Source organism: Gobio gobio, assembly GCF_949357685.1.
Source record: "Gobio gobio genome assembly, chromosome: 3".
NCBI classification, from domain to species: Eukaryota; Metazoa; Chordata; class Actinopteri; order Cypriniformes; family Gobionidae; genus Gobio; species Gobio gobio.
Window position 1 is genome coordinate 10,052,867 of NC_137099.1, and position 11,961 is coordinate 10,064,827.

At 36.8% G+C, this 11,961-nt stretch overlaps 1 protein-coding gene across 1 annotated transcript; it reads left to right on the forward strand.

Annotated features, from left to right (window-relative positions):
- Nucleotides 1-732: 732 nt before the first annotated feature.
- cnppd1 (cyclin Pas1/PHO80 domain containing 1) lies at nt 733-11,526 on the forward strand. Its single transcript, XM_079811626.1, has 8 exons — nt 733-911; nt 1,314-1,416; nt 2,903-2,984; nt 4,458-4,578; nt 4,696-4,824; nt 6,105-6,166; nt 6,503-6,620; nt 9,580-11,526. Exons 1-8 carry the CDS (start codon nt 849-851, stop codon nt 10,201-10,203), a joined length of 1,302 nt encoding a protein of 433 aa, XP_079667752.1. The 5' UTR covers nt 733-848; the 3' UTR covers nt 10,204-11,526.
- Nucleotides 11,527-11,961: the final 435 nt, after the last annotated feature.

Consider the following 11,961-nt stretch of genomic DNA (forward strand, 5'->3'; position numbering starts at 1 on the left):
AAATATAAAGAAATGTTATTTATTTGGAATGGATCAAAAAGAGAGCATATACAGAAATACCAGTTATAAATATCACCGCTGATTTGCTGAAAGCTATATGGCTCATGAATATTAAATACCTTCGTACGTGATTGGACGGTTGACTAAGTCATGCGAAGCATGAATAAAGCCATGAATATTTCGCCATAATAGGACAGGTAAACTGCCATACCGATCTAGAAAAATAACTTAGAAACGTAGCTAACGTACACGAAGGCCTCATTCCTCTAGGGGGCGGTTTACGGCCAAAAAGGAAATACTCCACTCAAATCTAAGGTTGTTTTTGCGTTTTAATGAGATATTTGCACATTGAATAAAAATTAAAAAATATGACTCCCAATGTAGATTACTTGGCATATAAATGAAATTTGCTATCGCAATCTGAAATTATTTTAAAAATGCCGTAACAAGTAATCATAAACGACTGCGATTGGTCCATTAACAACAGCGGTGAGAAAAGTAACATATTCCACGTTGGATTAGCGTTTCGTTATTGATAACACTGAGGAATTTTAATAACCTTTGAATACAAATTCACACGAAAATATCCACTGTACCTGACAAATTATAAACCATAATAAATATGTTTGATCCAACTTCCGCCTACTAAAAGTCCCGCCCCAGTCCGAACTTACACTAACTGCTGTTTACGCTCTTATTCTATTTCTACGCAGCGCATTGACTTGCGTAACTGTGATTCTGAATTCGTTGCAACGCATCTGTCACGGTAGAGAGAGGGCGCCTCCACGACGCCTTTCTTCGGCCTTTCTGTGTTTTCAGCCCTTTTAAATGAACGTTGAAGGCCCAAAATGGATTTTGGCGATTTGTTTGACGAGCGGACGTTCACCTTTTCGGACTTTCAAGAGTTTACGGTCAGTATCTCGGGTGTTTTTTGTTCTGGTTGAGCCGTTTTTGGCGGGTGAGCGAGAAACTATCGCGAAACTGACCAATGCAAGAACTTGTGTATTTAATCATGTCTTCCTTTATATGAAGCCCAGAATTTTAAACTGGGAGAAAATGATTACTCGTGAATACAGCAAATGTCTCTTTTATTTCAGTATGTAAGACAGTAACGTTAACTATTTGCTGTGAGTATTAGTCTAGTTCGAGGCTTCATCATAGGCCCAATGTTTAGGTGTGAAGAAACACGTATACCAGTAGTTGTGTTGTTGCTTTAATGATGTTAAGTACTCACAATATACCCCTTTTTAAGATAAAAACTAAGACGTGTATCTGACACTTACATATGTTTTGCATTCTGTAATCATGAACAGTTCCTGCCAAGACATGAGCACTGGTCGGAGAGAGTAAGGAAACGACTGTATTATGGTCTTGACTCTGACAGCCCGTTGGATGCTTTATCTTGTCCCATGACAGGTGAGTCAACTAGTAAAACTAGTGCAAACTATAGTGTCTCTAGTTGCATTTTAGTGCAACTAATGCCGTGTCATTTAAGTTGTCTTCTTCACCTAACTGCTTGTTTTGTCTTCTGTGTTTACATGGACTTTTTCTTGAAACATTTTGAAGTTACATAATATTTAAACAATTAAAAGTGAAAGTTCACCTTAAAATGAAAATTGTCATTAATTACTCGCCCTCAAGACTCATTCATCTTCGGAACACAAGATATTTTTGATGAATCTGAGAGATTTCTGTCCCTCTATAGACAGCTATGCAGTGACGCTTCAAAAAGATCAAAAATTAATCCTAAAACTAATCCATATGAATTGAGTGGTTTAGTCCAAATTTTCTGAAGAGACTCGGTCGATTTATATGATGAACAGATTAAATTTAGGCTTTTGTTCACGTATAAACATTGATAAGCAAACAGAAACTCAACCAAACCTGCTTGACGCACGAGAACAAACCTCATTGGTTCTCGCTAAAGCTCAAATGTGCTACAGAACACAATAATGAACCACATTTGTTCTTGTGGAAGTGAAATTTTTTTTTTATCTGTGTATATTGTACTTCTATGTATATTTTCATCTGTGTTGTATTTTTTTTCTTTAATATTGCACTGTCCTTGGAGCGGACCTGGCTTTCATTTCACTGCTGGTTATATATGCTCTATATAATTGTGTATGTGACAAATAAATCTCTTGAATCTTGAATCTTGAAATGTGGTGCAGATCACGAGAATAAACCTCATTGGTTCTCGTACGTCAAGCGAACATGCTTGAGGTTCTGTTTATCACAACTGATGTATGCATTGATGAATATTTATGTGAATAAAAGCCTAAATTCAATTTGTTCATCATATAAATCGATCAAGTCTCTTCAGAAAATTATGACCAAACTTCTTGATTCATATGGATTAGTTTTATGATCTCTTTATGAAGCGTCAAAGTAGTAGTTGCGTAGCTGTCAATGGAGGGACAGAAATCTCTCAGATTCCATAAAAAAATAATTTGTGCTCTGAAGATGAACAAAAGTCTTATGAGTTTTGAACAACATGAGGGTGAGTAATTAATGATTGAATTTTCATATTTGGGTGAACTAACTCTTTAAATTAAAAAAATATATATTCTTTACATTTATTTTTACAGTTGAGTGCAATGCATGCAGTTGTATAACAACTAGAAGATTATTATTTTAATAATTGGGTCTATTTTTTTTATTTTATCTTTATTATTTATATTTGTACTTTGTATAAAATGTAAAATTAAAAACGGGAACATTTTACTCGTTTAAGTACTTGGTCTTTGTATGAAATTGATTGGGGTCAAGCAAAGTTTGCATATCATTGCATTCCTAGATTTGGCCTTGTTTGGTTTGACACATTTTATCGTACATATACTATACATATGACGGTTATTGCTAAATCGAGTATACACTTCACTCATAACTGTATTTCCTCTAGATATTGCTGTGGAACTGCTCCAGAAATCTGCCCCAAGTCCCATAAGGAAACTCCACAAGAAATACGCTGCACATGTGGCCAGGTAGGATTGCCTTATGATATCTTTGACTTCAAAATGTAATCTCATTATACTGCCGTCCAAAGGCAAAGCGCAGTAACTACACATTTGGTCAAAATTGAGTTAAGACTTGAAATGGGCTTTGTGACATCTGTTCTGTCTTGTGACAAAGTTTGCTGGTTCAATTTTGTCCAGTTAGAGAAACAAGCGTGTCAAAATTGCAGTAACTACAAAATCCAAGCCAATACCAAGGCAAACCGCAGTAAGTGATGTTACTGTGTTCTAGCTTTGTTTCCCCGTTTTTGACACCGCAGATACTGCGGTTTCAGCCTTGTCACGATGGGGATTGTATGCGGTTTGCCCCGATCGTAACACACAGAAACAACAAGCCAACCATGGCACAATCCCGCAGCCAAATGGTTGAACAAATGGATGGTTGAACTTGCGTTAAAATGCAAATATTCAAAGACTGGTAAGGAAGATAGCAAAAAAATAACTCCTAGTAAGGCAACTGACAACTTTATAATCAGTTAACATTGACTAGCCAGCCGCTAGCAAATTTTGACTTACCTGTGCTGCTCTATTAAAGGCAATATCCTCTGACAACGTAATGATAATCTGATTTAATCACGTTTCAGGCAGCTAGTCCAATTGTATTGACAGGGGTTACACCTTCAAAAGTTAGCTGGGTCTGGTAAAGTTATCATGTTAGACAAAGTTACTCTAAAAGTTAGCAGCGCCAAAACATTATGGAAGTTTGAAAAAGTACACTTGCATAATGTACTGAAAGTACTCTATTTTCACGCACTAATTTCTTAGGCTACTTAATATATATATATATATATTAAAAAAAAGTGCCAATCAGTTTTTTGGATTTCACAGATAGGCTAGCTAAGAATACATAATAATTATATTTTAATTATTAATTATAGCTTTAAGGGTGTAGATAGCATAAACAGGAGAAGAAGTTAGGCTAAAGGGAGAAGAAGCATACGTAAGTTATAACTTACTCTCTAACCTCTAATTCTAGGAAATTATGTGTGGCCATATTAAAGGGATAGTTCAACCGAAAATGAAAATTCTGTATTATATAAAGTTTATTATTACTATAAACATGTATTAAGAAGCATGAAAAAAAGTTGGATGAACACATTTAGTTTGTAGATACTGCACTTTGCCTTTGCAATAGTGTTTTAGTTGTTTAAGGTCATCCAAAGGCAGAGTGCAGTATCTGCATTTTGGGGGTCAAAGATCACATCGGTGGTCATGGTTTTTATCTATAAAAAAATGTCTTCCTAAGAAGGCAATACATGAATGCATTACCACTAATCTACCCACAACATGTTTGACTAGCTGGTGTAAAAACTTTAAAGCCATTTTTCTCAGTTTCAGTGTTTGCGTAGTTACTGCACTTAGCCTTTGTAGGGCAGTATAATACATACTGTATGTTACATATTCACCGGATCAATATGAAACCCTTTTTTTTTTGTGTTACAGGGAAGCATGCATATCTCCTTGCGCTATGATGTTGGCCTTGATATACATTGAAAGACTGCGACACAGAAACCCCGAATACCTGCAACAGATCTCATCCTCAGATCTCTTTTTGATATCCATGGTATGCATATCCAATCATTTTATTAGCCTTAATTTTTTCTGGTTTGATATTCTGTTTAATTTGAATAGTGATGCCGGTGGTGATTAATCTTGTTTTCTCTGAATTTGTCGTCTCCAGATGGTTGCCAGTAAATATTTGTATGACGAAGGAGAAGAGGAGGAGGTTTTCAACGATGAATGGGGAACTGCGGCCAAAATGGATGTTCAGACTGTCAACACTCTGGAGATGAATTTCCTCAATGCGATTGTAAGCATTACCCTCCACTAGGGGTGTGACGAGATCTCGTGCCACAAGATCTCGCGAGACTAAACTGTGACGAGATTTCTCGTAGAGGTGAAAAGCTGTCTCGTGTCATAATCAATTTTTTTACAGTCTATGGTCATAATGTCATGACGGAGTGTGAGGGTGATGTTAGGATAGAATAGGCCAACACTATGTTTACATTACGCATCCACTCTAGTTTTGCTTTTTATATAAATAAAGACGATTTAATTCAGGCGGATAACAGTCGCTTCAATTCCATCAGCTCACCCAACACGAGCTGTTTGAGTCGTGCACGCAGCACTGATCACGTGACGAGAAGACATTGAGCGTGTTATGAGTGTGCGTTACATGTGTTAGTGAAGCGCTCGCATTGTATGAGTGTATGTTACATGTTAGTGGACTCAACCGTGGTGAGTTTATATTTTAAAATGCACGTTCAGCACCACCGCTCCCTATTCCCAAAGTACGCACGATTGCGAAATTCAAAGTGAAAGTAAATGCGAGCGCGCATTCAAACGTGATTTCAATACTTTACCGCTGTTTGAAAGCGGCTCCTTGAGGCACGCGAATATCTCCCAATATAAAAGCTATCCCGTTGTAACCATCTCTTAGCTCTGTATCATGCTTGAAGATAAATTTGGTCTCTATTTGCACTTTGAATATTGAGTACTTTGATTATGGTTATTGTTCGCGCTTAATATCTATGATCAATTTGTGGGAAGGAGTTCAGTTAGGAGGTCAAAAGAAGCTCATGTGCAGTTCTAAGGTCTGAAGAGACAATCATACAGGAAAGAAGCTAGTTGAGTTTTTGCCAAAACCTTTACAGTGCTTTAGTATTGTTGTCTTTTACTGCATATGATAATTCATACTCAGAAAGTAGAACTGAAAATGATATTCATTACAAGATGATAAGTTAAAACATTTCAAATGCACCTGCAAAGAATATTATTTTTTATTTTTCTAGTCATGTATTTCATCATTGAGGATTTCTTAAAAATACTATGTAAAAATCTCGTCTCGTTCTTGTGAACACAATCTCGTATCTTGTCTCGTCTTGTGAGATAAGTGTCTCATCACACCCCTACCCTCCACCCTTCCAAAGACAAAGACAGCCATTTAAAGTAGTTTGGCCTGGTTTGTCCTTTCATACACAGTATGAATTATTAAGGCTAATACTGGATTAAGTTTCATTGGTGGATGTGAATTTTTCTTTTCTTTTTTCTCTATTGAAATTGATTTGAAACGATCTTTCACATTTAAAGGACTGGAACCTCTTCACCGAGCCAAGTGACTTCTTTAAAGTCCTCAGTCAGGTGGAAACCAGGTTGGTTAACACACACTTACTGTACATCTAATGTTATCCTCATACACTTTGAGTGAACACCCCTACTGGCCTTTAAGGGGTCACAGCATACATTTTTGTTCTTTTCAAAAGATCACAGACCATTTTTGATGGCATGACCCATTTTAATAACTCATAAGTATTTAAGTTTTTTGAAACTGGGCAGTGACTCTTCTTGGGCTTAATTCACATGCCCTTTTTAGTCTAATCTGTTAATCAGAGTGATTTGGATTAGCAATACATTTCTTTTAAATCATGTCATGTGCTCATTTTAATGTTATTATGAGATCAATATTTTAATGTGCTTTGTCCCTGCAGCATTGCGGAGCGACAAGGTATGAAGCGAGGCTGGTTCACCTACACGGATCTCTGCGTCCTGTTGGAGCAAACCAATTGGAGGGAAGCCCTATCAGCTATCTACCAGCACTTTACCAAGGTGAACAATCATAGCTTAACCTGTATGAGCTCATAAAAACACCAAAAAAAGTAGCTCCTATGATATGTGCACTTAATTCCAAGTCCTCTAAAGCTTTATGCTATTTGCTGAAAATCTGTGGCACTGTGTTAAGGTGTGGCACTTTACCAAGGTGAACAATCACAGCTAAACCCATATGAGCTCATATGTACACCAAAAAGTAGCTCATCTAAAGCCTTATAATCTTCCCCATCTTGGCACTCAAATCTCCTTTGTTCCAAATATGGCACATTAAGACACCTGTTTTGACATCAGTGATATTTCACATGGTGTCAAGAGAGAAGATTTTTTTGAGCAAATACCGGCTTGTATTTTGGCCTGTTCCTCACACTAAAGCTATTGTATAGTTTAAGAACAATATTTGTGATCATCTTTAATTAGGGATGCACAATTTGAGGGAAAAAATCAAATGATGAATTTTCTCGAAACAATTCTTCAGGTATTGTGCAATTTGGGCCAAAAAATGTGATTATACATCAAAATTAGGGATGTAACGATTCACTCAACTCATGATGCGAAACGATACACGATACAATTTTTTTTAACAAAATGAGATTGAAGGCAAATTATAAAGCAAGTGTCCAAATTCTGCATGTTTCTTTGTAAAGTTTAAATATATATTTTATGTCAAATAATAACTCAATTTAAAACAAATCCTCAAAGTCCCTTCAAGGAGCTCTTCCATGGGTGTTTTATTGGGAGTAGGTTGTGTCAGCTTCTTCACCCTCATCCTGCACTGAGGAGAAGCAGAAATAAAAAGACTAGATCAAATTTAAGTACAACAGTGACAGGCGTTTCACATTGTTATAAAGGCAAGATTTTAATTATAAATTGTATCAGAGTTAGAAAAACAGAACACATTTAGATAAATATGCCATAATAATCAACAAATTATTGAAAAGAAATTCATGTACACATTGAGAGAAGGAGAGCGATAGTAAAATAAATACAACATCTGGTTCTGCAACAGCACAGATTTCTCCTTCAGTCTGTGGAATACATCCTCGGCCTGGTCTTTTTTTCTTGATGAGGAAAGGCCTGGAATTAATTATTTCGCTGTGAAAACACTGATGCACCTTGCGATCTTCATGGCAATCGCCCTGGACGCTGCGAGTGGGGCTGCAAATCCACCGGTCAGTGTGGTTTGGCCATAATGTGGTGATTATGGAAAGTAATCCGCCACACCTCATATTTGAATGATTCCATATGAATGAACTGAAAACATTCGCTTATTTCACTCTTCTTCGCGCCAGTGCACGCACAGTCCATCAAGCTAGCTACAACTTGCTAAAGTGAAGCTGTTTAAAACGTGTATCGCCACTCGTTTAAAAATTTCAACCAACTTGAATCGTCACACATTTATATCTATTTTCAACCGGCTCCGACTGAATCGTTACATCCCTAATCAATATGACTATGAAATAGTAGTGTAATATAGTATTGCTAAATTATTAAAATAATAAAATTGGGAGCTCTTAAATTCCCCATGAAATCAAAAGCTTATCTTATAAGCTAGTGTGCTCCAAATCAAAGATATGTCACATTTAGAAGATTTATAAGCATTCAAAATGTATAGTCTCTCACTTCCGCCAATGTGGATCAGTGACATTGATGACATTACTCTGCACTTCAGCTTCATCAGATTTTCTATCCAATCAAATGCTCTAGAATCTGAAGCGCTCCGCCCCCTACATTATAAATAGACGCTGATGCTGCGGCTAAAATTGGTCACTTGTTCACACATTTACTATTTTCTACATGGTGAATGGCACATAGTGCACTATATAGGGGATAGGGAACGATTCAGACACTGTAAATATGCTTTCCATCGGGGCGAATGTTTCATGTTGGGGTCACCCAAACCGCTGCAGCGCACAAGCACATGCGCACAAACCCATTTGAATTCTGCACATAATGTTGTATTTTAAAGCGATATGAAGGAGATTAGGAGTAGAAAAACAGTTCGAGATAAGGAGTAAACTGGCTTTATCGATATAGCTGATCGATATGTCTCGCCCTGTCTTCCTGTTTTTTAGTGGAAATTACATCAACACATTGAATAATACTGCGTGTTTCAAGGAACTTCAGTGTGTTATGTTCTTTAAATGTAATTAAAGCTTCTCTTCTGTTGACGACAACCGGTTTATGAGTGCTTCTCATTATCAGTTTGCAAAGATGGTGTGTTGCATTTTCAAATGCACGTTATGAGTAACCCAAACTCACAGCACTTGCAGTGTTCCTGTGGAGCAACATTTACTGCATACTGAGCCACTCTGAGCCACTTAAAACACTGTTATCAGGAGCTGTTTGCGTGTAAATGAACACAGTGCCACACTTCACTTTAAAGGACAACTCCGGTGGAAAATGAACCTAGGGGTAATTATCGAGCCACGAACGCTGTGCTAAGCTGAACTTAATTCCTATCGACCAGCTCACTTAACACAGTGTTCGTGGCTCGATTCGTCGAGACTGCTTTCCAAGATGCCTCCTGTCTGTATACGCGTAATGTACTGTCTTTATAAAGTATCTTCTTATTAAACTGTTTGTACACTTACAAAGTTCTCAATGCTTCGGTTTGGATGTAGGGACCCTCATTATGCTACTGTGTTAGTGTGAGGCTATTTTGAGCCTTGTTAGTGGTATTAACTAGCTATTTAATTTTACTTATTATATGCCCCATAGACTAGTGTTATAAGCTAATCTGTTTTTAGAGATAAAACTCTTTACATTCAATTTTCATGAAAACGCATCCCAGAGAACGATCTACTCGGTAACCATGTGTTAATTACCCCTAGGTTAATTTTTCACCGGAGTTGTCCTTTAAAACCTGCCACTTTAAAACCATAATCGTGATACAGCTTAATTTTGTTTAATTGTGCAGCCCTGTCTTTAATCAGTTGTGTTCTTTGCCTTCCCTCAGATTACCTGTATGTTGGGTCTCCTGTACTTGACTAGCGTAGCCGGTCTCATCGCTTCTTCCGCTGTCATCCACCAGCTCAGCCGTCTTCCCAATACCAGCCACACTTACTTGGACCCGATTAAGCACACATTCATTCAGACACCAGCACTCCTTCCTGACCTCTTGCTGGACTTGCCCCGGCCAAATTTAAACCTCCATTGCTGTGTCCTGACCAACGACAGCTTGAAGTTGCAGCCCACAGTCGTGCCAGAACAGCAGGGTTCTACCTCTTCGTCCTATCAGAACATGGTGCTCTGTCTCTGGGGCTCCATCCTCTCTACTCTCTCCTACTCAAACCCCTCGCCGGACATCCAGCCACAAGACTGTTTGGTATCCGAAGTGATCTGTCGCGGTCACACGGGCGGTTTCCCCCAATTCGCAATAGCGCGCAATGGCTCGACGACGCTTTCCTCTCCATGGTATGCCCGTCTCACGGCACATTGGCTTGGGTTAGGTCAGTTTAGCATAGGCCTGATGTTCCCAGACCCCCATGTTAGCTCTATGCCACCATTTCAAAGACACCCATGTTGCCCAGAGACTACTTTGCCATTTGGGAAATCGCCATCTCTTCTAATGCCCGGTTAGATGAGACTTAAAGCAATTTAGCAAATTAAAGCTTTAAAGTTTACATACGCAGTCAACTCCCTAGGTTTCCCTTGTTGTATATGAACCAGTGTTTGGTTGGTTATAACTGGGTTGTGGTGGGATGGTATGTTGGGGAGAAGGTAGTAAGGAGGTTTATTACAGAAGTGGCATTTGAATTTTGACGTGTTTGATGCAGATGCAGTGCACGCTAATGCAGTATGAATGAACAGGCTTTCTTTTCTTTTCTGGCGGACGGGTTATTTTGTTTTCTGTTTGTTACATGAAAAAAATAATGGTAAGTAGTTAAGTTAACAAAAGGGTCTGCTCTTATGCCGGAAGTGCGTGCTCTTGTTTTGAATAGTTCGTCTGGCTTTGTGTAACATGCCGATGTACTGAGGAGGGCTGTATTGTTATGAAGTTCCTTCCTGTGAAAGCCTTTTATTTTCAAGTTGGGAAATTGTTTGAATTTAAGCCTGGTATTTTGTTCACTTGGTTTCAGAGAGGACGGGTAGAAGAGAAGTAAAAAGGGATCAGTTTTACAATGTCAGTTGTACAATTTAGTTTAAGATATATCTTAAGATTTCTAATGTTCTGATAGTTTATCCCCCAAAGCATTCATCATAGAATGCAATCATTTTCTAACGATCCTCAATATTTTGAAATCCCAAAGTAATAACATATTGGAATTGCTGAATGGGCTAGTTCAATAGATTTATTTTGGAGCATTGCTTGACTTTGGTAATGAGTTTAATTTGGCTTTATTTTATGTTCTTTAAATGTAATTAAGCAAATTATATATTAGGATTTGGGCATAAAAAAGCACCATTTGACACCTGATTTTGTGATATCTCTTACATATCCACTATAATTTGTTCATGACTTCTATATTTTCATGACTTGTCCCAATTTTGTACATTTTTGTATAGAAATTATAAAAGAACATATAGCTGCAACAATGGAGGTAATAAAGATATCTTAATCTTAATCATTGTTCGTATGTCTTTTTATTATTATATTTATTTTTGTTGTATGCAATTAGAAAATGTTTTAAGCATGGATTTGTATATTTTCTTATACTAAACTTGATTAATTGCTGTATTTTAATAATAAAAAAAAATTATATATTAGGGGTGTCACGATTCGATACATATCACGATACTGAACAATTGCGATATTCCAAGACATAAGGTAAAAGGTTAACATAAAATGTACTGTTGATTTTAAATGCTAAATTTGGTATTACATTGGAGGTGAAAATGAATAGCCTTGGACTTGGTGCTGGTAACCCAATGAACAAATAAAAATATTCATGATTTTAAAGCTAAAAATACAGAATTATTTTAGACGAATATGCTTGCACTCTACACTGACTAGATGTATTTAAAATAATGTAGGCCACTTTTTACTGTTAACATAAGACATTTGGCATTATCAGGACCCACTAACATTCTCCTATTACATTATTCAACGACATTAGTCGTTTAATGTAGTACTGACACTAAAATTTGTTATTTTGGGTAAACTATACACAAAATTGTCACTCTCCACGATATATTATTTATATATATTATAATTAATCGCATCCAAAATAAAAGTTTGTGTTTACATAATATATATGTGTGTACTCTGTTAATTATTATTTATATATAAAAACACACACAAGCGTGTATATATTTAAGAAAAAAATATTATTTTTATATATAAAATATTTTTATATATTATAGATTATATAAATGTATATACATTATATGCATGCAA

What these genes read in the sequence shown, in the direction of transcription:
- cnppd1 (XM_079811626.1), top strand. Translation starts at nt 849, where the DNA reads ATGGATTTTGGCGATTTGTTTGACGAGCGGACGTTCACCTTTTCGGAC. An exon ending in CGGACTTTCAAGAGTTTACG is followed by an intron (nt 912 to 1,313) that starts GTCAGTATCTCG and finishes AATCATGAACAG; the next exon opens with TTCCTGCCAAGACATGAGCA. An exon ending in CTCAGTCAGGTGGAAACCAG is followed by an intron (nt 6,167 to 6,502) that starts GTTGGTTAACAC and finishes TTGTCCCTGCAG; the next exon opens with CATTGCGGAGCGACAAGGTA.